This window comes from Aquila chrysaetos, chromosome 11 (assembly GCF_900496995.4).
Source record: "Aquila chrysaetos chrysaetos chromosome 11, bAquChr1.4, whole genome shotgun sequence".
Lineage (NCBI taxonomy): Eukaryota > Metazoa > Chordata > Aves > Accipitriformes > Accipitridae > Aquila > Aquila chrysaetos.
Genome location: NC_044014.1, coordinates 18,313,470 through 18,340,022, shown reverse-complemented (window position 1 = coordinate 18,340,022; position 26,553 = coordinate 18,313,470). Strand labels below are relative to the sequence as shown.

At 39.0% G+C, this 26,553-nt stretch overlaps 2 protein-coding genes across 9 annotated transcripts in view; one reads left to right on the top strand and one right to left on the bottom strand.

The window, feature by feature from the left end:
* Nucleotides 1-7,967, bottom strand: part of MARCHF5 (membrane associated ring-CH-type finger 5) — a 42,216-nt gene extending 34,249 nt beyond the window's left edge. The window contains exon 1 of one of the 3 annotated variants that reach the window (XM_030031542.2): nucleotides 7,686-7,967. In XM_030031542.2, coding sequence (XP_029887402.1) covers nucleotides 7,686-7,729 — 44 coding nt within the window. In that variant the 5' untranslated portion in view covers nucleotides 7,730-7,967. The remainder of the gene's footprint in view (nucleotides 1-7,685) is intronic. The other 2 variants (XM_041127488.1, XM_030031541.2) reach the window with 2 other exon arrangements.
* Nucleotides 7,968-8,120: 153 nt separating this feature from the next.
* The window catches only part of CPEB3 (cytoplasmic polyadenylation element binding protein 3), a 99,889-nt gene continuing 81,456 nt past the window's right edge, over nucleotides 8,121-26,553 (top strand). For 2 of the 6 annotated variants that reach the window (XM_041127487.1, XM_030031534.2), the window contains exons 1-2: nucleotides 13,972-14,067; nucleotides 16,589-17,496. In XM_041127487.1, the coding sequence (XP_040983421.1) occupies nucleotides 16,600-17,496 (897 nt within the window). In that variant the 5' untranslated portion in view covers nucleotides 13,972-14,067; nucleotides 16,589-16,599. Of the gene's footprint in view, nucleotides 8,251-8,609; nucleotides 8,860-13,971; nucleotides 14,068-16,224; nucleotides 16,362-16,588; nucleotides 17,497-26,553 lie in introns of those variants that run through there. The other 4 variants (XM_030031538.1, XM_030031535.2, XM_030031537.1 and 1 more) reach the window with 4 other exon arrangements.

Below are 26,553 nucleotides of genomic sequence, written 5' to 3'. Positions count from 1 at the left end.
TCCATCCTCACATGGTGAAACCTTCTCTATTCAAATTTATGGTTGTTACTTATCATCATCCTGCCAGTAACCTTCAAAAAGGGCGAGACTGTCTCCTGAAAAACCTCCTCGGTAGATATTAGAAGGTTATTAGGTCTCCCCAAGCCATCTCTTCTTCAGGTTAAGCAGGCCCAGTTCCCTCTATCTTTTCCTCGTAAATCATGTGCTCCAGCCCCTTGACCATCTCGTGTAACCTTAGTAACAGTTTCGTTTAGAAACACTAGCCAGATACAGTTTGCTTTAAAGAACTTAACCACTTCAGATCGGGTCTTCTCATTCTTCTGCACTGAAGATGGATTTGCTACTTGTGGTTAACCACAAGTGCCAGTAAAAAATGAGCAAGTCATGCACTCTTTTCATAAAGATAGGTATTACATCCTATAACAAGCTAGTACCCAACTCATTCTGTTGCTGAGAGGAAGAAAATGAGATGCATCAAAAAGCTCTTACCACTTTCACACAAGGAACTTCCCATCCACTCTACAGTACAGTAAGACCATAAGCAGGTTAAGATGTCAGAAGCACCAAGCAAACAAGTCCTAAACAGCTGGCATATTCATTACCACTTTAGGTATTACTTAAAAAGGTGTTCCAAAATTAATACCTGAACCTTTTAATGGATCTTTCTCTGTAAATTATTATACATATAACATAGTTATTCAATGCATTTGCATTAATTGTTTTCTTTGGCCTGGTATGTTTCCTTTGGCATCAGTGCTCGCTGAAGTTAAAACTTTTGACAATCACAGTTAAGGACTATTAGAGAGGTCTGAGCACTTTTACATGGAAGATATCAATAAACAGGTTTTTGTATAGCTTTTTTAGATGAAGCAGATACAACGCCTGAAAATATTTGAATGCTTTGATAATACATGGAATACTAAGATTTTTAGTACCAAAAATGATAAATAGTCTCTCGGGAGTTTCCCCACACTTAAATAGGGGGAATAATTGCCTACTGTCTGAAGGCAGAAGTTAACAGTTAAGCAGCAATTAAAACACGTATGTTTGCTCCTAAGCTTATCAAAGAAGACATCAAAGACAGAAATATAATGCACATAAGATAACAGTCAAAAGGTTAAGACAGTTTATAAATAATGTGCTGATGCTTTTATACTACAGATGGGCAAAAGGCATTCTACAGGTCTACAATAAGTCTTCACTAATCTTTACTGATAAGACACAGGAAGAACTCAATCTACGCAGAACCTTTGGCATAAAGAGAACTGGAATAACAGGTAATGTACCTGGGATGAAGCAATAATGGAGAAGTCAAGCTATTAGAAAGTTATTACCATTTCAAACTTTCATTCTTCAAACCCACTAAGACATATGTAATTTTGCTTTTTCCTTCCTGTATCAACATCAGCTTCCAATCAGTTCAGGTAACGACAGGGAAGAAGACCTTGTTTCCTTCCTGGTAGAGATTAACACAGCACAGCCCATTCTTTTTTCTTATACTCTCTTCTTTCTAAGAATGCATAACCTACTCTAGAGGAACAACAGAAAGCCAGGTACTTCTAGTTGCTGATAGACTTCAACCAGAAGCCAGGGAAAGTCCTCATTCAAAAAAAAATTAATTTAACTGTGTTGTGTAGAACATAAACAATTCCTTCAGATAGAGCAATAAAGAGAAGCATGCTTAATCAGCGCAAGTAGAACAAACAGACTGAGTAACTGCAGAGACAGTAAATAGTTTGCAAAAAGTAAAAATACTACATAAATCCTGTAAAGTGTTTTATGTTGTTTATTACTCTGTATATCTTATCTGGTTGAACGCCACTCCTATAAAGATTTACTCATGTCAACTTTAGTTGGTGAGATTATTCACAGCACACAACATCCAGAACAAGTTAAAGGAGTTCAGAATAAAGGTCTTTAATGAAGGACCACACTGCACTAATTACATTACCTAGGTTGTAGCATTAAGGTCTTAATCCAAACCTGTGTCTTTGGTTACTAAAGTATCAGCAGTTAATTCTGCAAATAAACCTAAATCAGTGCCCACGCTTCCAAAGAGGGAAAGAAAAGATTCATAACAACACAAACACCACCACACATGCTAACTAGAATGAAAGGAGCAACTGAAAATTATGTACAAAACAATGCTTTTCTTTAAAAAAAAGAGAAAACTACCATGGAATCAGATGACAGTTCAGAAAACTGAAATAGAAAACCCATGAATTCTCTGTTTTGCAACTTTAGAACCTCAATTGCTAGCATTCTTCTGACAAATCAGTGCTCTGGCAAAGACATTTAGTTGCAACAGTATTCCTCTCTTGATAGCATAAGTAATTTCTTAAGCCAGCTACAATTCTGCATTTTATATTTTAATTGCTTTTAAAGTCTACCTGCAATTTCAACTCTATTGTCTCCTTTAAATAAGGAATGGCAAGGTTAGAGGAAAAAACAGTCATATGATGTTGCTTTAGTTTCTATCAAGGAGGGCTGCATATCGACCACAGTTGAACCAACTACTATTTGTTCAGAAAATAAAGCATGCTAATTCAAAAGTTAAACCATGCTAAAATTACCACTACACTAGTACATCTAAAATTACCACCTGCAGCATGTACCTGCGCAAGCCTTCAACAGATTTTTTTTTATCACATTTTGACTAACATCTTTGAATACTGAAAAAACAGAAGGCAAAAGTGACCATGTTCTGGCCAGCTGGCAAATATAAGGGAAGGAAGGAGCAGGAGTTGTCTTTAATTTAGATAGTATAAGGAGTACCACAAATCACTACCACAGAACATGCTTTAAAAAAAGCCTACAAAACAAAACCCCAGCATTCTGAAGATTTGGTATAACCAATTGCAAGAGCAATCCACACATAATCCAACTAAAGTCAAGAGAATAAAGCTTAAAAATGAGTACATTTTAGCATGACAGCTCACATTAAGGTAAATATAGGCAATGACATAACTGGGAGAAAGCTGGGGCGTGGCTAAGCATTTGGTTTTGTTTGTTTTTTTTTTTTTTTTTAAGACAGCAGATTGACCAGATTATCTTCACAAACAAATAAATCAGAGACGATCTGATGATACATTTATCATAAAAGTAACAATTTTTTTTTTAATTTGACCACACTGAAGATTTGTTTTAATCACTCAAATATTTACATTGTCTAGGTTTTCTCTCAACATGGGCTTGCCACTGACTTCATTATAGCAAGTACGTGTTTAATAACTATTTTTCAAATCTTGTCACTTCAGAAAGCAACTGCTCAACCAACACAGTAAAAAGATGGCCTAGTAAGATGAATAGTTATCAGTTTTGTTTTCTCATATGTACTCCTAACAGCAACTCTGGCAAGACCCAGTCAAGTGTTCTGTAAGAAGGCTAAGTAGCACAGGATCACAGCCTAGCAATAACATGCAAACTATTACAGAAAGCTATAAAATAGCAAACTGACAAGATGTAGCTATAGACATAACTTAAAAACAATCTGAATTTACACATTAGTTCTGCTTAAAAACATAGCTATAAAAAATAGAAGTACAGTTAAATTATCTTTGACAAGCAAACAACACAGGAAAAATACTAAGTATTTAAAGGATTAAGTTTTTAATCAAATAGAGCACCAAAATCTGCTAGAAAGTTACCCAGAAGAATGAAAGTGTTTGAAATACGCACTAAGAAGCCAGAATACTTGTTATGACAGGTGCTACACAAGACAGCTAGAAGAAACAATTAGAAGTGTTCAACTGGAAGAACTGTTGTCAAACAGTGCTGAGAGAAAGAAAAATTATAGGACCTAATTGAATAGGAAACATGAAAAAAGCCCACAAAAGACTTAAGGGGTTTTTTGTGCATTTTCAAAATTATATTTTAAAACACAAGGACTGACTCAGTTCATGATCTTGGCATATTAGGCTCAAGAATTTCACTGTAAAGGTTCAACATCCTAATACAATTCAGAATATAATAGTTCTGGGTATTTCCTTAAAAAAATGTTTTTACATTAAAAATATGTATAGCATATCAAATGGCTTCTGCCTGTTAAAATTTGACAAATGCTTTAGGATTGACTTTCAAGTAAAGTTTGCCCTGTGCACTCAATAGAGTAATAGTCTATAATTTCTAAGACATTTTCATGCAATCTGGCAATTTTATTTAAATAAATCTTGAAAAATGTTTTTACATTGATTAACAGCATATAAAAAAACCACTGCCACATAATTTCAAATTTTTAATGGCAATTCCTATCATTCTGTAATTTATGCATTAAAACAACATGAATAAAGGGATTAAAAATAATAAAACCTCACCATTTAGACAGACCACTAACCACTGCCTTCAAGTGCACACATTAGTCCAGGAACATGGCCCTTTACCATAGATTGCAAAGAATTCTGCATGCAGAAAGATGGTATTTTAAGACTATTATGTAGTCTGTTATTTAAACATGAGCTAGAAATAAAAAAAAAAATTACAAGAGGGATGGAGATTCCAATTTTGAGGCCATAAAGGATCATGATAATCACCTGGACTAGTTTCCTAAATGCTGCAGACCAGAGAACTCCAGAATGTAGTGTCACTTCATGGTCATGCCTACTTCTTATGCTTCTTGTATTTATGCTGTAGCCAATCCTTCAGACAAGTATAAAATCCTTAGCTAGAAATTTCAAGTAACAAGCTCCTTACACCTTAACAGCTATTTACCATCTTGATTACAAATGCACGGTTTGCTTCCAGACTGAAATTATGAGGGAAAATAAAGGAGTATGGAGCACAAAATACATAAAAGAAAGACGAATCCCAGGCAACAATGATGAGATGCTATCCAGACACTCCTTACACTGGAGAAATCCAAATTGTTTTATTAAGGAAAAAAAACTTTAAGTCAAACAGATGTACAGTCTAAGAGTCAAGAGAAGAAGCCAACTGTTCTCTCTCACAAATATGTAATTAAAGAACTTGCTATAAGAGATCTGACCCTTGTATACAAAGCAGTGCATACATTCAGATCTGCAGCAACATCTTAATCCTGATACAACAGTATATCACCACTCTCAGTGTGGCCATCTAGGTATTGGAAATAAAAGAAACCCCCATTTTTTCCCCCTCCTTAACTATTAGAATCAGATTAAAGTCTTATTCACTGAAAAGCTATTTTCTGCATCTTTCACTAAGAGAGCTGAATTTGATTTAAAAGTATACACTTTGTGTTAAGTGATAATGCATTAACAGTTACTCTTAAGCTTTTGCATATGTATTTTTTCCTCTTACCCAGGAAAACAGCCATCTGTCATTAGCAATAAAGATAACAGGATAGAAGAGGCATTTCAACCCCTCAGAATCCCTACAGATGATTCATCTACAGGTTATGTCCCCTAAGGTGAAATATTGAAGGTTTATCTTGATCATCACTACATACAACATGAAAACAGTTATGTATGACCTTCAGAAATACCAGATGAATGAAAATTGGTTTCTTCCAATGTATCCCTGCTCCACAAACCCAGTATGTAACCAAAAAATTATTTACACAGACCGCATTTTGAGGTCTTGGTTACTCCAAAATCCTTTTATTGGTATTGTACTACACTCTGAATTAAATCCAAATCCTAAATACTTGGCTCCTTACTACTCCATTCACCACTTCTCACACTACTCTTTCTAAAGTTTCCTATACTGCGCCCAATGAATTCTTATACGAAAGCCACAGCCTCTCTTCATACCTTTTATGCTACCTAGGTAGTTAAAACTTTTTCCCCACTGTCCTTGTTATTAAGCAAGCCAGGGACATTTTCCAATTGTTTTAGATTATATCAACTCTGCTACTCCAAGTTTACTAGAAAAAGTCTTTGCAAAGGGCCAGAGATACAAATTACAATTTCACAAAGCTGAAAGGATACAAGAATATTAAATGTACATCAAAACCCACTTATCCATTACACATAACAATTGAAGAACAGTAAACTGGTTTGGCCACTAGTTAACTAATTTCCCTTTTTTCAATTAACTGTTTAATCTAACAGTTGTTCACAATACAGATTATAAACACCACCTTACAGCCATTTCCCAAAAGGGTGAACTAGGACTTCATGGTATGATAGAACAGCCACAGACAGTAGGGAATCCACTCAGAATATCATGGTTTCCTAGAACTCCAAAACATAAAATATTATATATAATTGGACTACAAACTTAAGGGTGAAGATGAGATTTTTTTTAGTTTCAGAGGAGTTGATTCTGCAGCACTCTTCCTGATGTTCTCCTTTCTCCTCCCCCCCCATAATAGGTCTACCATCCTCCTCCCAATTCTTTCTGTCTTCCTCAACTCTTCCCTTTTACTCCCTCCATTCACAGGAAGCATATCCAATTGAATACTTTCCTGATAGTATTTCTAAATATCTACCTCCTTCCTGCTACTTCTTGGAAACGCACTTAGGGCTCCTGGCTGCTAGCCTCCTTGGCAAGCGTTGTTCTAAATTATTACCTAAATCATCCCATTGTCACCTTTCGCTTCTTCGGTTTTTCTAAAACACAGGCAAACAACTTTCTCTCTCTCCCTCCCTCCAACTCACTTTTATCCTCTTTCTACATCAAACTGAAACTTCTCATCCTCACCTTCCAGGCTGCACAAGTCCTGCCCCTGCCTCACATAGTTTACATCTCCATCACTTGCCTGATGACAGCCTGTATTTCGCTAAATCCTCTTTCCTTAGAGGTGACCTGGAAAGGAGAAAAACACCAGGTTTTTTTGTTTGCTTCCTTATGATGAAAGATTGACAGGTTCATCAATAGAAGCCAGATTCCTTCTGGGTCCTCACCTTCTGAGACACCAGGCTAGCACAACTCCTGCAATAACAGGCTACTAATGTGTTTTTGTTGTTTATAGAGGTGGGTCTTCAGGGCTTCCTGGATGACTCAAAATTACATGTAAGAAATCTAAAGCCCTCGGTGGAACAGGGTGAAAGTGCTACTTCAGATAAAAGCATAAAGAGAAAACAAGTGTAATAAAAATAATTTAAGAGTTAGTAAGCACCTTTCCTCCCCTACATTTAAGTCAAAGTACTTTTTTAGGTTGTACTTTTTTAACAGCACTCCAAATAGCAATTGTAGGCTTTCTTCAAAGCCCATAAAGCCAGCAACAAAACACACAAGGCCAGTTAAGCTTCAGTCGCCTTTTGGTGCCTTACTTTACATGCATGTCAACGCTTTCCATACCTACAGCATCCCCCAGACCCACAGAAACCGGACAGCCTTCCGCAGATCTCCACCACTCTCCCCGGAACCCGTTTCAGCCCAGACACACCTCCTCCTGCCCAAACGCTGCCAGAGCCATCCTTCCACACCCCACACACCGCCGCAGACACGGCGCTGGTGCCCGCGGTACCCTCCTCTGATTTACGACAGAGCTCGCACGACTTCGCCCGGACCCCCAAAGCTTCCAGAAGCCAAAAGGTGACCCCGGACCCCCGCCACCGGCCCGGCCCGGGCCCCGCCGCCACCGCGCCTCGGTCCCCCGCCAGCAACTGCTACGCGGGCCCCGCGCCGGAGCGGCCCACCCCAGCTCCCCCCGCGGCCCGCCGGCCCGAAACACGCCACAGGCAGCCCGGGAGAGGCGGGGGACCTCAGGCGTCCACCCCGAGGGCTCCCTCCCGCTGGGCCCCAGCGCCGGGCCCTCCCCGTACCTGTCCATGGTCTGCGGCAGGGCCAAGCCCGTCTGCTCGGACATGGCTCCCGGGAGGAGGAGCGGGCCTAGCCGAGGGCCCGGAGCCTGACAAAGCCGGCCCTGGCGCCGACGAACCCGCGCGTCACGCGTGTGGCGGCGGAGGAAAGGAAAAGAGAGGAAAGGCAGCGAAACCGCCCTCCCGCGAGGCAGCCGGGGCGGCCCCTCCTTCGGCAGGCGGGGACGAAGCGGAGGGACAGAGCCGCACGCAGAAGCTGCGCGGCCCAGGCCGCCGGGCTGAGAGGCGGCGGCAGCGACGCCTCTGTGAGGTCAGCGCCAAGCGCAGCCGCGACGCCGGTCGCCACCGCCCACTCACGGCAGCGCGCCCGCGCCAGGGAATGAGCGGCGGCCCCGCGCCACGCTGGGAAGTGTAGTCCCGCCGCCGCCGCCGCCGGGAGTTTAAAGGTCCGGCGGGGCGCGCCCCCCCCCACCCTCTCCCCCTTCTTGCGGTGCCGCTCCCCCTCCCCTCCCCATGCCTCTCCTCGCCGCCATCGCGTAGTCGCTGCCCGGCACCGCGCGCGGGGCAGGTAGGGGAACGCGGTGGCGTTCAGGGGTAGGCGGGGGGAAGTTCAGCCGCGGGCCCGGCCCCGGCCCCGCGCCCTCTGTAGCAGCTGCCTCCCCCTCCTTCCTCCCACCGCCCGCCGCTGCCCTGAGGGCCTGAAGCGGCGGGGGGAGCGGGAAGGGCCCTCGTGCCACCGCCCTCCTCCTCGCGCAGCGGCCGTTGCCCTCCGCGGCGGGTGAGGGGAGCGGCGCAGCCCCGCTCCCGCCGCCGGCCGCCCGCCGTCACGGGCGCAGGGAGGCAAGGAGGGAGAGAGGCCGGGCCGCCTCCTCTGCCCCCTCCCCGCTCACGCAGGGCGCGGGGGCCCCCTCGGGGCAGGGGCACCCTTCCTGCGCACCCCCGCCATTCCCTCGCCTGCCCAGCAGGTGCGGGCGGCCCCCGCCCCCTGCTCGACCGGCCGGCCGACCTCCCCGGGACCCGCCCTTGGGGCGGGGAGGCCCGAGGGAAGAGGAGACGGTGCCAGGTGCCTGTCCCGGCTTACGCTGCCGAGGAGGGCGGTGGCTGGCACGGTGGAAGATAAATTAATCCGCTTCTGTGGGCTTGTTGGCAATGACAAGGACGAGCGCCCGGCGCCCTTGTAAGTGGCCTGTCGTGCGCGATGGAGGCCTGGTGGCCGCTAGCTTCTGTGCACAAGCGGGGTGAGGCGTGGGACGGCTGGTGGTAATGACAACGTTCTCCTTTCAGTTTGTAGGCGTGCCTCCTAATGGGGAAAAAAAAAATCTTCCTGAAGTGCTTTTAAAATTTCTTATATGTTCTGAAGTCAATACAGAGTATTGCAGTCTGTGAAACTGGAAATGTAGAAGCTGAAAAGCCTTTATAGAGCAAAGAGGTGGATAGCACCGGGAGAGAAGTTGTCTTCCCATTTATCTCTACCGTGGGCGTCTGTCTTCCACACTTACTTCTCAGTCCAAGTGTATGCGTATTTGCATGCATGTAAAAGTTCTGCATAATGTCATGTTCCCCAAGCAAAGGGCAAGATCCTACTTTTCGGAGGCAATTGTGACATTCCAGATTCTTGGGAAGGTTGGTTAGTTAAGATCAACTTTGAATTTTCCTTTTCAGGTTATATATAAATATATATGTATGTATATTTTTAATAAATAGTTCCTGTAATAAGTTTCATTACATGTAACCGGTCCCTGATACCTTGTGTAAATTACAACTTTGTTATAATGCAGTTGCTGTACAAAGTAGTAATTTACAGGGCCAACCCCACAATTGTACAGCTGCGTCAATCTACATCTGTTCTTGGCTGAGGCAAGTAGCATTTGTGTGGTGGATATACATGACTATAGACATCAGGTAGAATAGGAAGGAGACTTTAGTGAATATACTGGATTCTTTGACTGTGCTGCCTTAGCTAGGGAAAAATCAGTCTGTTTTTTAGAGTCTTTGTTGAGAGAAAAGTGTTGTAAAAATGTGTGTAAAATATCCAGACTTGGACTTGTAAGCTGTATTATATGTATAGAGTAGGGAGGGTGTTGTTTATTTTCTAATTGCTACAAATATCATAAACAGGAATGCTGAAGTAGTTACAGTGATGTAAATGTTCTTTACAGGAAGTATGTATAGAAGCAGGTAGGAAGAAGGCATCACACTGACATCCTGTCCCAGAAAATTTATTTTGTACTTATTCTTGGGACAGTAAAATTCAGTTTTGCTTGCACTGCTGAGAAGTCTTGGATGTACAGTGGCCTAATAAACCATATTGGCATGGCTTCCTGGAATAGAAACTAATACACACTGTCCCAATTACAGCTGTTCATGAAACATAAGAGCAATATTAGATGTCAGAGTTTCTGGTTCCTAATCTTGGTCTGGAATAAGTGCCTTGTCTATTGGCTAGAACACTGATACACTAGTCTAGCCAAATGCTTAGGTTTTATGTATTTATTCTCAAATGTTACAAATGGAAATAGGGAAGATGGTTTTATTCCTAGGATTAAGTGATTTGTGCAATTTATGTATTTTTGCTTTGGAGTGGGAAGGATATGCTAGTTGCCTGCCATTTAGGATAAAGCTATGTGGTCATGATGAGTAATAATGGTTGTGAGCAATACTTACCTGAAGAAATGTAACCAGAACCCAGGATCACTTGGCTACCATTTGGGGCTGAAGAACAGTCTGTGACAAGGGGCAGCTGCTTTGCTCTACCACTGGCACAGGGAGAGATGACAAGACTGGGCAAAACTTGAATATCAGGTCAAATAGTGAACACTTGGTAGGTTTGGAGGTTTTGGGTTTTTTTTCTTCTTTTTTTTTTTTTCCCCCCAAACATGAAAGATAAAAACATGATAGGACAAGGCGTAATGGTTTTAAACTGAAAGAGGGTGGATTTGGATTGGACATAAGAAATTTTTTACAATGAGGGTGGAACAGGTTCCCCAGAGAGGTGGTAGATGCCCCAGCCCTGGAAACATTCAAGGTCAGGCTGGACGGGGCTCTGTGCAACCTCATCTAGTTGAAGATGTCCCTGCTTATTGCAGGGTGTTTGGACTAGTTGACCTTTAAAGGTCCCTTCCAACCTAAACTATTCTATGAATCTATAATGGCAGACCTTGTAACATCCCATAAATAGCTTAAAGATTCTGAAATCTAAAAATTGATTTGTGCCTTTTCAGGATTTTGTTGGACAGCTTGGGTTATGTGTTCTCCATTTGTCTGCTCTTCTCAGAATCAAAGTGTGATCCTAAAATACATATATAACCAACTGTTTCTAAATTTGAGAAGAAAACTCCTTATTCCCTGACAGTGCAAGAGTTGTCATTCCATCCTCATCTCTTCCTCTTAACAAGACTGGATATGCAGCTGCTCTATTCAAATGCTTGCTTTATTCTCCCCAACAATCTCCTTCAATTCACTCACCCTCATCCCCTTTTTCTCTTCATTTTCTTTCCACTTTTTATTCTTTGTGCTTCCTTCTTTGCACTGGCAATTTCCACTGTAAATCTCAGGTTTCCTCCTGCAGTTTTTTCATTTTTTTAAACTATTGCTTCCCCTATCATTCCTTAATAGATTCTTCTTTGTTCCTTCCTTCCTTCTGTCTCCATGATGTTCATTGCACTGTCTTACTCTGTCGTCTCTTACCTTCACCTGGTAGTAGCTGCATTTGAGCCCAGAGAGAACTCTCCTGGGAACAGACTCCTTTTCACTAATGTGAAGTGAGGTAAAATGATTGCTACTAGTTGAGATTCAGCTGAGTTCAGCCTCACTGATACTAACTGGAGATGGTAGCCATTTTGAATTAAATAAAACTGCACATTTGAAGGCAAGTACAGAACTTAATGAAAGTCACCAAAACCAATATAAGCTATTTAGGGCTTAAAACTGAGCCCTAAATTTGACTATGAGATTTATATCAGAAGGCCAACTTTTAAAATACTAAATTGTTTGATAACAAATTTATACAGATTTAAGCTTAATAAAGTTGACAAGCAATTACTGTAAGAATAATATGGAGGTATATTAAATATTTATCTGACCATTTCAGCAAGGCCTGAAAAAGAGGCCAAATAATGAAGGAGCACTACCTTAATACAGTTGTTTTGATTTGACAACATTAAGGCTGTTGGAATTATTCACTGTTTTCAACAAAGCTAAGTAACCTGGCAATATGAAAGTATTCTATTTTGGCAATGTGGCAAAACTGCATTTTAACTGCTATGATAGTAATATGTAAAATTAAATTACAAGATCAGTTAGGCATTTTTTAGCTATTTGATTCCATCTTTAAAAAGACAAGGAACCCTCAATTAAGCTAAAATGAAACAAATCCAAACTGAGAAAAATGTTTCTACAATAAAACTCATTTTTTTCAGTAACATTCTACTTCATTTTAACCTTCAAGCTAGTTGGAATATTCACTTTCTGGCAAAAAGACTAGCATGGTTTATTAGTCATAGTGGGCTTAAATTACTTCATAATGAATTTCATAAAATAAAAATACACTCAATACAATGTTAATTGAGTTAGCTAGGCTTATTTGGGCCTTTCTTACATTTGTTTCTTTGGAACTGGCCCAGATACCAGATTGAATTAAGCTCTTGTGTTCTGATACAGCTGTTATTATCTTTTAACTTCCAGTTACGAAAGAGTTGGCTGGTAGAAACAAAAAAAATTTTTCTTCTAGTGGCTAGTTGATCAAAACCTGTCTTTATGTCCTGATTTTCTTTGGTTCTGGAGTGCTTCTCCATTTGTGAATATCGTAATGAGCACTCTCCTTATCTTAATAATTGATCTAAAAAGTGAAGCTGTCTCCTGGGAAGAACTGACAGCAAGGGTGCGGTCCCTTCCACACGACTCCTCAAATCATCTGAAAAGCAATAACCCAAAAGTAAATAGGGACATAAAGGAGGGGTATAGAATGCCTAGAGCCATCCCTGTGATAGCTGGGATATTTCAACAAATGAGGTATTTTCAGCTGCTGTAAGAAAGCAGTTTTCCTGCCCTTAATGATTCAGAGTAGCACAAACAGGTTAGAGCAAGTGTTGAGAAACTGTTAATTACAGCATTGATTTAAGGCAGGTAGACCATACAGTCCAACATAAACAGACTGTAGAAAGCAGAGACGTAAGTGTTTTAACAACCCATTTTCAACTGCCCTAATTTATCTTTCTCAGCTTTAGTCATTTCTCTTTCACCCATAAAGCTATGCATATTTCATCCTTTGAAAAATTAGCCAGCAATTTTATTAAACACTGATATTTTCACACTTCTGATCTCAACTATGTAATTTCCATACAAGCATTAGTATTTGGTCTTGAATAATTAGTATTGTAAACAATTATCCAGAGTAATTCATGGACCAGTACAAGACAGAACACAAGCACTGGTAAACGGAATTCTGAAAATTTTACCTGACCTCCGTTAATCGTAAAATTATTAACATCTTATGAGAAGAACTCCTGTTAGGCTGTGTATTGATGTGGAGGTTGGAGATATGTGGATAGTGGGTAGTGAAAGGGAGGTAACTGGATTCCGGAACCACAGTGTACAGAGTAGATGGAATGTTAAATAGTAAAATTTGCACCTTCCCTTTTTTCGGAGTAGCTTATTTTTTTGGTAGAATTTTCAGTGCAGTAACAACAACTCAGTAATGAAAGTGGCAACTTGGAAATTGGAAACTATTCAAATAGTACAACTTTTCGCCTATGTGCTGATTTTGATTTGTTTTAAATTTTCATACTCGACCTATTTGTGTTTGAGTTTCAGAATATTTTTAGAAATTATATTATGGCAGATGATTATTTAATATTTTCTTTAGCTAAGCAACATGACACAATCTCCTTTGTAATAGCTGTATATTTTATAGCTGGTATGAGCTTATAATTCTTATACTAGAAGTCTGGGGTTTGGAAGGAAGTTTGGAAATGCTAGAACTATTTCTTTGTCTAGTGATTGTTGTTCTGAAGAGGCAGCTATTTGATCTGGGTTTATAAATGAAACTGTTAAAATCTCTTATTTAATTACTTTCAGCTCAGTCTGACAGATATTTATTTTCTCAGAGCTGGTGATTCAGATTGCAGCAATTTTCGCTGGAAAGATGGAGTGTGCATGTATTTTCGTTTCCTTTCGAGCCCTTTTCCTTTCAGGTTAGGCAGCAGTGAAATGCCAGCTATAGATAAGACTTCAAACCCCATGATTCCTTGGGAGAGCATGCGCTGAAAGCTTCCAGTTGTCAAAGTGCTCTTGCCAGAGTGGTTGACTATTTGTCATATACCAAACCTGAAAGAAGAAAATAAATATACTGTCATTCTGTTGATCTTTAAATACAGAAAATCCAAAGGTAACTGTTCCTTAAAAATTTCTGTGTTGACTGCATGGGTTACTGCATGCAAACAGAGCTGGTATTGCTATGGGGATATAGATTTCCTGTACTGGATTGTAAATTTGTACAAATACTTACACCAACAAATAATCAAGAGGTACTGCATATTAGTCCAACATTAGACACTGGCTGGCCTGTCTTTCAAAGTAATTTATTATCCAGTGTTTTTCCATTTGGACTGGCTTCATTCATTAAAGGTAGGTCTTGACCTTGACGAGAGGGTTGAATTGTGCAGTGATTTTTACCTTTAAGAAGCAATATGAAAATGAATGTGGGTTACAGTCCTTAGGATAAAGTTCAAAAACAGCTGGCTAAGTCAAGGTACATATTTGAAACAAGTGCTGTGCTAGCCACTATAGATAACCTGGTGACTAACTGATTTAAATATACTTTATTGACGACAGAATTTTAACGTTTCAGCTGCTATGTTTTTATCTCTAAATATATTTTTATACTGATAGCTCAGAACGAGGAGAGGGATACATATAATCTTTTTCTCTCTCTGATGTGGAATCATCAGTAATTTTATTTAGCCTTAGGAGTAATAGTGATTTTGATAGAAATGAAGCTAATGGAAAGCTACACGGAGCTTGGTGTATTATGGCTTACTGCAGCATTGCATTAAAATGTCTCGCAAGGTTTTCTGCACCCCCAGCAACAGCAGCAGAGCTGCCTGTTACAGATGCAATAGTTTACTCCATTCTTCTTAGGAAATTCCCTTAATGTTGTTTCACTGCATATTCTGTCCATGAGCCCTTGCTGCTCAGTTTACATACTGGGCAGGTAAATAAGAGGGAGCATAAGCAGTAACTCAATTGATAGCAGAAACCTGTCCTGACATTCATTTCAACTAAAAAGTGTATGTATAGCTCAGAAGAGATTTGTTTCTTTTTTTCTTTCTCTTAAAAAATGTTAAAGATACACATGGACCATCTGAAAACTGTTGATGTCAGACAGGAGAAGGTCGTTGATTTCACTCTTTGCCACCTTTCTTAAACAGTTAATTGATTTGGCTGTACTTTGTTACACTAAAACAACAATCCTAAAAAAAAAAAGGCAATCATAGGAATGTACATGTCATATGATTAACTCAACAGAAATGCAATTAGGTATTCAGCGATGACCATCTTTAACGTAGTTACTCAAAGTAAGTGATTTTTGGCTCATTTAAGACCCTTCTGAGATTTAGAATGATCTCTTCAATTGACTAAAAGTCTGCAAAATGTGGAGGTTCTTGTTCTAGTTTCATACAATTGCTGTTCATTGATGTCTGTTTATGCATTAGTACTATTGTGTTTCAGAACAGTAATCAAATTACATGATCTGTCCTATTTCATAGGAAGCACCTTTTCTAGCAGATATAACTTAACCATTCTACATACATTTAAAGTTTAAACTTGTGTATGGATTTAGCAAATAATTTGCATCACTAGTCTTTGTCTTGTGCATATAAAGATGGCTTTTAAAAAGTGGCATGTCTATATTTTAAGTATTTTGATTTCCCCCATTTTTATTTTTCATTGTGAAAGCATCAGAAACATCATAGTCGAATAATACCTCCCACATCTGCTCATTTGGACATTTTTTTCAAATGAACAAATTACTGATTATTTCCTATATATAGAAATATAGCGAGTAGAAATACCTTTAAGCAGAGGACTGCTTTGATGTAATATAGTGTTTTACACAGAAAGATCGTAAGGTCACTGAAGGCAAATATAAGACCCGTCGGTGGCTTTGTACACGAAGTGCCTATACACCCCCCCTCCGCGCCCCGTCATTGCGATCGCTTCTCGTGCCCTAAGCAAGCAGCGAGCTGTGCGGCAGCAAAAGGCCAGAAAACGATTGTGCTGCTAAGAACGGCTCCCATATCAGTGCGAGATTTCGTGTGTGCTTTCTCTCTGATAAATTTAAATAATTGAAAGCTTGTTTGTTAATTAAGGAAAATCGGTACCCGGCTCCTTTAAAGGTCCCCTAATAGAAAAGTGGGTGGAGAAGAGTGAAGACTGGTGTCTTTTTAACCTTGCTGAAGGACGCAGCAGTATTTATTGACGTATGCAAATAACTAGGGGGAGGAGGTGGAGGAGGAGGAGGGTGCTTGGAAAAACAGGAACCAGAATCAGTTTCTCATTGCAGGGTGAGAGCTCTGAGTTCCGGTGTAAGAGAAAAGAGACGTGGCGAAATTGCTGTATATCTCTGCCCTATAAGCACATCTCTCATTTAGACTGAAGGGAAACAAGGCATCAAAAAGGGTGAAGCATCTTAAAAAATATTTTAAAGGCAATCTAGCACGATCAAAGGTTACATATTCCTAAATGGGGGAGGGGGAAGATTACGGGTTTGCCTTGCAATTTGCTGTAGCATAGCACTAGCAATAGGACGAGATTTTTGACCGGCAAATGATTAAAACAGCCTGGTTTGTGGTATGAATGACAATGTTAATAATCTGTCTTTGTGGTTTTTTCCCCTACTGTTTCAGCTGCGCAAACCATGCAGGATGATTTACTGATGGACAAAAGCAAAGCCCAGCCCCAGCAGCAGCGGCAGCAGCAGCAGCAGCAAGATCCAAACTCAGCAGAAGCCCCCTCTACGCCTATCTCGTCGGAAACACCCAAACCAGAAGACAACAGTTCAGTGACTAGTATCGGCACATCGGCTCCTTCCCAAAATAGCAAGGAGAAGATGCAGATGGAGTCTCCCATTTTGCCTGGCTTGAGCTTTCACCAGCCTCAACAAGAACCTGCAGCTGGCACCTCCTTGTCTCCCTCCTTCGGCAGCACCTGGTCTACAGGGACCACAAACACGGTGGATGATAGCTTTTTCCAAGGGATTACTCCAGTCAATGGGACAATGCTTTTCCAGAATTTTCCACACCATGTCAACCCTGTATTTGGTGGCACCTTCTCGCCTCAAATTGGCCTAGCTCAGACTCAACACCACCAACATCAGCAGCAGCAGCAGCAAGCTCAGCAGCAGCAGCAGCGGAGGTCACCTGTAAGCCCTAATCAGGCACCTTTTGCCCAGAGAAATGCTGCTTACAGCCATCAGCCCATCATGACCAGCAAACCGTCTTCCTCCTCTGCCTCCTCTTCTTCCTCCTCCAGCTGGAATAACCATCAAAACGCAGCGTGGAGTACACCTTCCAACCCTTGGGGTGGGCTGCAGGCTGGTAGGGACCCTCGAAGGGCAGTTGGAGTGGGGGTCGGTGTGGGAGTGGGGGTCGGCGTACCCTCCCCCCTCAATCCCATTTCACCCCTTAAAAAACCATTCTCCAGCAATGTCATTGCCCCTCCGAAGTTCCCACGGGCTGCACCCTTAACCCCCAAATCCTGGATGGAAGACAACGCGTTCAGGACGGACAATGGCAACAATCTGTTGCCTTTTCAGGTAAATGACTACATGCACCTTCTACATGGTGACAGCTAGCACAAAGTTGTATTTTTTGCAGGAGTGTATTTCATGTTACTGTTCTGAGAGGCATCTCCGTAACTCATACTTGCATTGAATAGTCACCTTATATGAAAGAAGTGGGGTTGGTCCTAGGGAGTGCATACACAAAGATTCCAAATTCTGGCTTAAGGTTTTTAGCCTTATTTTTCTTGTAACTTATTCTTAAATGTGACAGGGCTTTGGGGTTTTTTTGTTGGTTTGTTTTTGTTTTTTGTTTTTTTTGGGGGGGGGGGGGGGTAGCATCCAAAAGGTAGTAGCCTTCCTTCATGAAAAACAGGTTTGGCAGACTGTTCTCTTGGTGCTGTGTGTTATAATTTTTTTTCACATTCTCCCATATGTGAGAAACAGGAGATGTTAAAATTGCTGGCTTCAGTTTTCTAACTGGCCTGTTAATTTTAGCCAGAGATGCTTCTTGAACTAAATCCAGTTAATTATTTTATCACCATTGAAATAACTAATTGTCCTTATGTTGTGGTGGGATTTAACAGGGAGTCTGTTGGCATAAGGTATACATATGAAAAGCTATATACATCTGATAGGTACACCCTGCTGTTACAGTCACAGTGGACGTTTTAAATACATCTAGAAGCAGTGTGGGTGTGTATGGAAAGAGTGGCGTTTCTGTCCTTTCCAGTAAGGAAATGCCTAATACAATTGACATGATTTAGAATTGGTAGGGAGGTATTGTATAAAATAAGGCATTTTATGCTGTTCAAAATATTTGCAGAGAAAAGAGACAATAGGACACGACCTTCAGAGCCATATTGCAATGGAGTCTATTTACTAGCTACATAGCTCTGAAATATTTAAAGCTGCAGTGCCCTTCACTTTTTTTTTTAATCTATGACGACAAAGCAGATCAATTGTAGCTGAAACTGGGCCACATAGAAGATTTGCAATTTTAATGCAGAATGAAACCTGTCATGGTGTGAAATCCATTTTAAGTTGAAAAAAGCAGAGCATGCACTTGCAGTTATATCTATACAAGGCCAAGTGAATCTCAAATTTCTTCTAGGTTAGCATTTTAGGTTCAGACAAATCAAAAATTTCTGTTTTGAAATATGGTGAAATTCATATGTGCTTTCTCTTTAGGTAATTGCTTTCTCAACAAAGTATGAACTCTCAAACATTTTTAACTTATCATTGTGGCAAGAATAGCCACTTAAGATTGACACTTAGTATTAGAAACAAAGTAAAAAAAAAAAAAAAAAATCCAACAACACCCCCCCCCCTTACTTTAAGAGATTGCTGAAGTAAAATGTATGCATTCCTGTGCACATTACAGTCCCATTCAAAGAGGGCACCTTATAGTCAGCCCTGAAATTTCATTTTGCTGCTTCATTCTGTTTAAAGGGAGAGTTGCTAATTTTTTATTGGCTACCCTAAATGAAAGCGGAGTGGCTTCTGGTGGACTGCTGGTCAATGTCTCTGAAGCACTGAAGTCTGGAGAAAGAGTATACTTTAGACACAATATGCCTAGTAAAACTACTATGTTGCACAGAGCACAGCAACACAAAAACTAACGAATATAGCTCCCAGTCATTTTTCGGGAGTGTGAAATGTGTTTCAATTTACAATTATTCTTTTATTTAAATTGTCTACATGTAAGACATTACAAATTCTGATAAATTGGAATTAGTAGGGAAAACCAACAGTAAATGGTCTTTTTTCTGTGGATTGGTTGGTGAGATACGTCTTTAATGAATACACAACTTTATTATTGTGACTGTAAATTGTCACAAATTAAACTAGCAGATATTTAATCATCACTAGGAAAAAAAAAGTAGAGAAATGGTTTTAAAGAAAAGTTCCTTTGACGTTAAAATTAAGGTTTTGAAAAGCTAAGGTATTAGCCAATATGTCAATTTGGAAACTTGTTTTCTTGTCTGTGAATTTAACCTGATATTTTCCTGTTCATCTGAAAGCAAATACTTAGAGTACTCTCAGCACCAGCTGGAATAACAGTCTGATTTCAGAGACGCAGAAAACTCGTATTTTTTTTCCTATTAGGCTCTTTTTAATACAAGCTGCTGAATTTTGCATGTAAGAGTGTAATCTGGGTTGATGTTGATTGCTCCTATACTTAACAAATTGCCAAAGAAGTCTCAAAATCATGCTATTGATAGGAGGCAACTGTTTAGTTACATTGATAAAAATGAAATTCAAATTCATATAAGAGTTTAATATTTCCTGCCTGCATTCCTGTTGCCTTTTTTTCTTCTTTTTGGTTCCCCCCCCCCCCCCCTCAGATATTGAGCAATATATTGACACAGTTGACACAGTAAGTTCTGCTTGTCAGCACTATCAAGTAATTCTGGCAAGTTTATCCATGTACATCTGCCACCCTTCATAACTGAGCGTTTTTGATCTGCTTCAGAAATACCTTTCAGTAAACTTGCTAGCAACATGTTAATGCACATTAGCAAGTTCTTTCTGCTAACCTGTTCTTTTCTCTTATGTTGAGGTTATAAGACTTTTTAAAATTTGTGGTTTATATTTAATTAATTCCTTAATAAGTTATGAAGCTCAAGATGTTCTAAGTAAAAAGAAAAATATTATGTTCACCAGTTGAATTAACATCAGTGATACCTATTTTTTAATTCAGGTCTTTGCAGTGATCAAAAATTTTAAGCAGAAAACTTCTATAATCAAGGTTTGTGTTCTGAGTCTGTAATATTTGAAGACAGCTGATACTCAGCTACTGATATATCTAGTTCTAGGAAAAAAAATTGAATTTGCAAATGGTTCTCTTAAGAACATGTATATAAAGCAATAGGCTATATGTCTTCATCCCTGAATTTGAGTAATACATTAGTGCAGCTTGTATGTCAAAACCAATCAGTGTCTGTCCCAAGGAGTTCTGCTGCAGAACTTACCAGAACATTTGAAATATCAATTGGTAGGAATTCTGTTGGCATCTGCCTTGTGATTGGTGTTGAAAGGCAACTAAAAATGCTTTGAAGGAGACTGTTTTCATGTACTTACTGAGGAAAATTGATTGCACTGTATAAAAAAAATTTGAAGATACAAAGCTGATAGTTAGAATAGAAAAGAAGTGATCGGTCTGGAATGAAATGTAATAGCAAATAAGAGTTCGAGATAGGATCATAGGAATAGATGTGGAACAATGCCAGATACGAAATATAGAAATGTGGCCAGTTTGTTCTTCTGAGTATTCTTCAGCTTCTGAGTGGTTCAGGTGAAGGTCTTCTGGTGTGATTGTTGTGACAAGCAATAGTGTTTTGCCATTATGCTAGGTGATCCTCATTTCTGGCATTTGAGGGTGACATTAACTGATTGTCCCTGGGACCTGGGCAACGGTTCAGTTCCTTTTACAGCAGAGTGGTGGGGCTTGAAGAGAGCTATTGTCATCTCGTGCTTCTGAGCTGCTCCCAGAATTCTATTTTCCTTCACTTCTCTCAGGTAAATAGTGCATTTCTTTTGGCTTTTGGCCATACAAAGGTACTGGGACATAGCTTGTGGGGTTAGGAGGATTGATAGTGTCTGCAATAGACCCTTGGAAGCACGGATAAGGAATTCTCTTTACGGTGGAGAAGACAGAGAAGGAATTAAATATTTGGAGACCAGTATGCTAATTAAGGAAGTCTACCCTGTGGATTTTTAATAACACCACCACTATAACAATTTCCCAGAAAGTGTTCCAAGTTCTGCTGCTTTCTGAGTAATGTTCTTCAGAAACAATAAAAAATGCACAACTGCAAATTTTAGATTTAAAAAATGTATACCAATTTGGTGCTCTGAAGGTTCTGGCATACATCAAGTCATTCTTGGCAGCTTTACTGATAAATACTTCTCTATCAGAAATAAATAAGGTGGTATTTATTGTGGATAAAGATAGTTCTAACATGCTATCTTCTTTGCAGAGAGACTGAGAAAAGTTTTTTGGGGGAGGTGTTTTTGGTGTTTGTTTTTTTTTCCTCATTGATTTCGATAGGAATTAGTCTAGACCCAGATAAAATTATAAGCTAAATTTAGAAATTATATACAATTTCAATATTTCATACTTAAACAAAATGCAAATCCAAACATGCAGCAAGTTTGTGTATAAACATAAGTATATATTCATAAATATGTTTGTATGTATATATATTTATACATTTAGATATAGATACACTAATTAGTAATACATTAGCAGGCACAAGTACTTTGTGTTGTACTAAACACACCATAGTTGTTTGTTGAGTGAAGTGAAAGGCAAGGGAATGGCTACTGTATTATGTTTATAATCCCAATGTGACTTCTGGTTGATGATTAATAGTCAGCTCCTTAAGAAGCTGCTTTCTTTAAACACTTGAAGTTCTTCAGGCCTGTAATATTAGCCCATACTTAGCTTTCTCCGTGTCAATATAGATTGATACTCAAAATAAATTACGTGCATACACAGACATACATATGAATATACACGCTTATGCAGTAAACTAGTGCATTTTTTGTCTCCAAGTCCTAGGGAAAAGAATCTTAAATACGCTATTAACTTCAATTTTATAATGTTTGTGCTAACTTCTTCACAGGCAATGAATTGGCTGTAGCTTATATGTCATAGTTCTGTTTATTAACACTACAGTAACCTGAAATGCATATTAGGATATCTCATATATGTGCATGTGTGTAATAAAATAATGACTGAATTAGAATGAGTTCAAGTATTGGAACATTCACGAGTGTAAAAAATACACTCTGACTGTCATTTTAAAGCCTTTGTTTAAATCTAGATTTTTTTTTTTTTTTCCTAGCCAGAGTAGTTGTATGCAATAAGTCTATTTGAAGATTAATTTTTAAAACACTGTATTTCTTTAGTCTAAATTTGACATTCTGGGCTCTGGCTTCTTGACCATTTAGTAGGTAACAATTCTTAGTAGTATTACTGGTATCTTGAAAACTATTTCTTAACGTGTAGTCTAATCTTAATTTTTCTTACATGATGACACACAAGTACTGGCAGCCTGCACTTTATGAACAAAAAAAAAAAAAAAAAGAAAAAAAAGGACCAAGTTCTGGAAGTAACTTAGTCTGCTTTTCTTTCTCCACCCCCCCCCCCCCCCCCTTCTTACATGCTTCTGTTGTTACTATTAACTAGTACAATATGTAGCCTGATTCTGAATATTGAAATGTGAGAACACGTGTCATGGTATCTCAGTAGTCTGCCAGTGTAACAGATACAAGCAATACATGACATTCTAGCCTTAGTGGTTGTGAAGTATTTTACAGTTTTTGTTAGATTTTAAATTTGACTGAGTTCTAAATGTCTGCGTTTTCAGATTAATTAAAATACAGTAACAGTACAAAAATACATGACTGTTTTATATTTAAAGTATGATGATTTCAGCACAAATTACTTACTGATTTTAAGTAACCAACTGAATCATAGATAAGCCCTCAAGTTAGTAAAGTTAGAGCAGTAGTGTGAGTTCAGTATGGAGTTGGTATTCTGAGCAACTCCATATATAGGCAGGACTTCCTTAAAAACATTAAAGGTATTAATATAGAACAATGAATCAATAATTTTGTCTTAAAGATTTGATTATGCAATTATCTGCCTTTGTGAGGTAAGGCAGAAGAGAAGGTTAAGGGCATGGCAGTTTATTTTGCTGTTTCCCTTCTTGGATCATCTTCCCCTGTTTTCATGTTTTTGTCTAGAGGTTGCTCTTGTGAATTGAATGTAAGAGGACGAGAGACCTGGAAAAGTAATGTTTTCCTGTTCCAGGTGATTTTAAGAAGAAAATATGAGTTTGCTGAGTGGATTTCCATTTCTTAGCAGTTGGTAAAATAGCTCTCCTTTCATTAAGGTCATTCATGAGCGATTCCTGGCTGAAGCGTACCAAAGGGAAGCTAAAAGACAGCACTGCTTAGTTTAAAGTTATATAGGGATCTTAAACTGTATGCATATGAGTTTTGCTTGGACTGGATAGACTTCTGTGCTTTCAAAAACTTTTGAATTAGGCCAGAGAGAAAAACATCGTAGCAAAACTATCCAGTGATGACCTCTGAGAGAGGCTCTAAGGCACTCTTGCCTTTATTTGTTTTTTTCTTTTTCCTACCAATCACTTGAGATAGTGTTACAAGTTTGAAAATACTCTTCATAAATAAAAGATGCTTGTCCTAGAAATTAAATCAAAATATTATTTCAAATTGTGGCAAAAACTCCCAGAGGAAATAAAGGCCTTTACAAACTTCACTGTTTTTCCCAAAATAAGCATGCTGCTTTGATTTTGCTTTTGCTTTTATCATAGTAACATGTAATATGTTATTTCAGGAAAAGGATCTGTTCAAGACCTTTAGCATAATGGCAGTTAGCAGACTTTAGATAGAAAGAGTATCTCTTTTCTCTTTCTTTTCCCTATCTCCCCGCCCCTGTCTTCTCAACTCCTAGAAATCAATATTGAAAGCTTTTCGTGTATAATTGTTGGTTGCAATTAACTGCTGAATATGGAGCACCATATTCTTTAGGTCTGAAAGAGAATTGTTTACTTGTATTCCATGTCTTCAGAAAAAACAAGTTTTTATTGTCAGAAGATATCAAAAGCTAGGTAAAGAAATTCTGTATGATCTTCAAATGGGAGGAACAATAGAAGTAGGTGGAAGTTACTGCCTTCTCTCAGGGGTAATCAGACTGTTGTGCCCTTCTAGCCTATTGCAAGCCCAGTTAAGTGCTTAGTTTCGCAAGATGCTGCCTGAAGTAATTCATACCATTTCTCATCTCAGCCTACTTGTTTGGTGTGGTGGGGTGGAAATAAAATTTCAGAAAGGGCAGGAAACAGAGTTTTCTAATTTCTGTTTACTCAGCATAAGGTCAGCTAAATTTCCCTTTGGAGTCTTCCTGGTGCTATGTGGGCTAATAATAATAACTTCCCTTCTATAGGGAAACTTCCTAAATGTCCACATGTGTTTAGAGATATTCCCCCCCCACCCCCGCTGCCTCTAGCCAGCAGCAAGAGTAAGTGGAACATGTCATATGACATAAATAAACTATGCATATTTCAAAGCTTTTGGCAAATTTTCCATTCCTAGTAATATTAGCATTTTTATATAAATATATGCAAAATGTATATGTATATACATCTATAATCTATATCTATGTATGTATAAGCAGTTCATTTTCTCCAAAAAACAATTATAATTAATTTTCAGTAACACCTGCTTTAGAACGACATTGACAAAGAAGGTTTTGCTGTTATTGAGATAATTTGCCTCTTTTTTCATATTTAAACTACACCTATTTTTTCCATGACTATGCAAGTTGAGATATAATAGTTTTCCATTCCCATTTTCTAACAAGTATGTCAGAACATATTTAGGCTTCTCAGTTTTTAGGCTGTTGTGACATTTTATACATTCTGTAACTAAATTTAGGGTACTATTACCATGTATTGTTTCATTATTTCTTTATTTAGTTTTTCTCTGTTTCATGTAGTCGAAATTTACAAGAAGTGCAAAAGCATTGCTTTTAAGCAATTATTAGAATATTGTACATACCAATAATAAGCAGGTGTCTCAGTAGTTAGATGAATGTACTAATTTTGTATACAGAAATAGATCTTCATTTGTGTAATCTTTTTGTTATTACTTGTAGGTTTTAGAATTTAAAAAATGCAAGTTGTGAAATGTCGCAGAAACTTTGTGTGTCCTCAGACTTGGTCACATTTTCATAAGTTTCAGTTATATGATTCTATCTTTTCCTACAGGTAGCATTTGTAAAACACAGCTAATTGATACCTTCCTTTTCCTCATTGTTTAATGTGGCTTTATCTCTTTATTGCATGCTTTTCAAACTCATCCCAGAGATAAAATTGTCAATTTTTCTAACATCTTATAGAAGAGAAGCACTGTGCTGGTCAGTATAGATACTGATCTGCTTTGTCACAACAGTGTTAGGAGAAGGGTGGTGTGATCTCCATTCTACAGATGTAAGTAAGAGCACAGAGTTTGGGAAAATCATTCTCTTTTCAATGTTCAATCTGAGAAGACTAAAAAGTTGTGTTTTTTTCTGAAATATTTAGCATATATAGCTCTTTGAAAACAGAACATCCATAGACTGTCTCCAAGTTTGCTGTTTGTGTGAATCTCAAATTAGGCACCAAAAAATAAATTGTCACTTGTGAAAAGTTTTAGTTTAAGTTACATACCAATTATTCAGGAATTAAGAACTTTTCATTAGGGAAGAGAAAAGAAGCAAAATATTTAATTTCCTTAATTGAGACCCACTTTTCTTTCAACTAGCTGTGTCATTCTCTCTACATCTTCAAAATTCTGCAAGAAACAACATAGAACTTCTATAAACAAACAACCTCTTAATTATTCAGAACATTGCTGATGGGCACTGAATGAGGTAGCGTTTTGTCAGAAAAATGGTTTTGTAACTTAGACAGCTATAGGTTATTCATGCAAAATGGTAGGATTTAAATTGTACAGGCAGTCTTACTCCTCTACTTCCTAACTTTTTGTGTATGGCTTTGCAAAATTTGCAAGAATTGCAGTTTTCTTTTAAATTCCTAGAGCTTAAGTAAAATACTTAAGCAAAACCACAGATTCTGTTACATGTTAGGATGATGACCTTCACATGATTCATCAGCCAAGTTGGAGTCTTTTGATCAACTCTACAGCTTGTTCTTGGCTTAACTAAGTTCATGAAAGTAATGTGTACAGAACACATACTGTCAATGGGTTTCAGTTTGGGGTGAAGCATGATTTTGTGGGCATGGCCCCTTTTTTTTTTTTCATCCAGCCTTGAACTGTTCAACTCCAGTCCTTTCAAACTTCCCTTCTTCTACTTCTTTCTGTTCCTGCTTTTTGATCCCCTTTTGTACTGAGGCTTCTCATTTGAGTTGGCCTTCCCTATTCTGCTTTCTATGTCAGAGCTTCAGGTTACGGGGAAAGGCCCAATAAACCCCTGTAGTCATAATCTGAATCGTGTTCACTTACTCTGTGGGGATTGCTCCTGTGCAAATTTAATAGCATGAGGGGTTTTAAGTATGT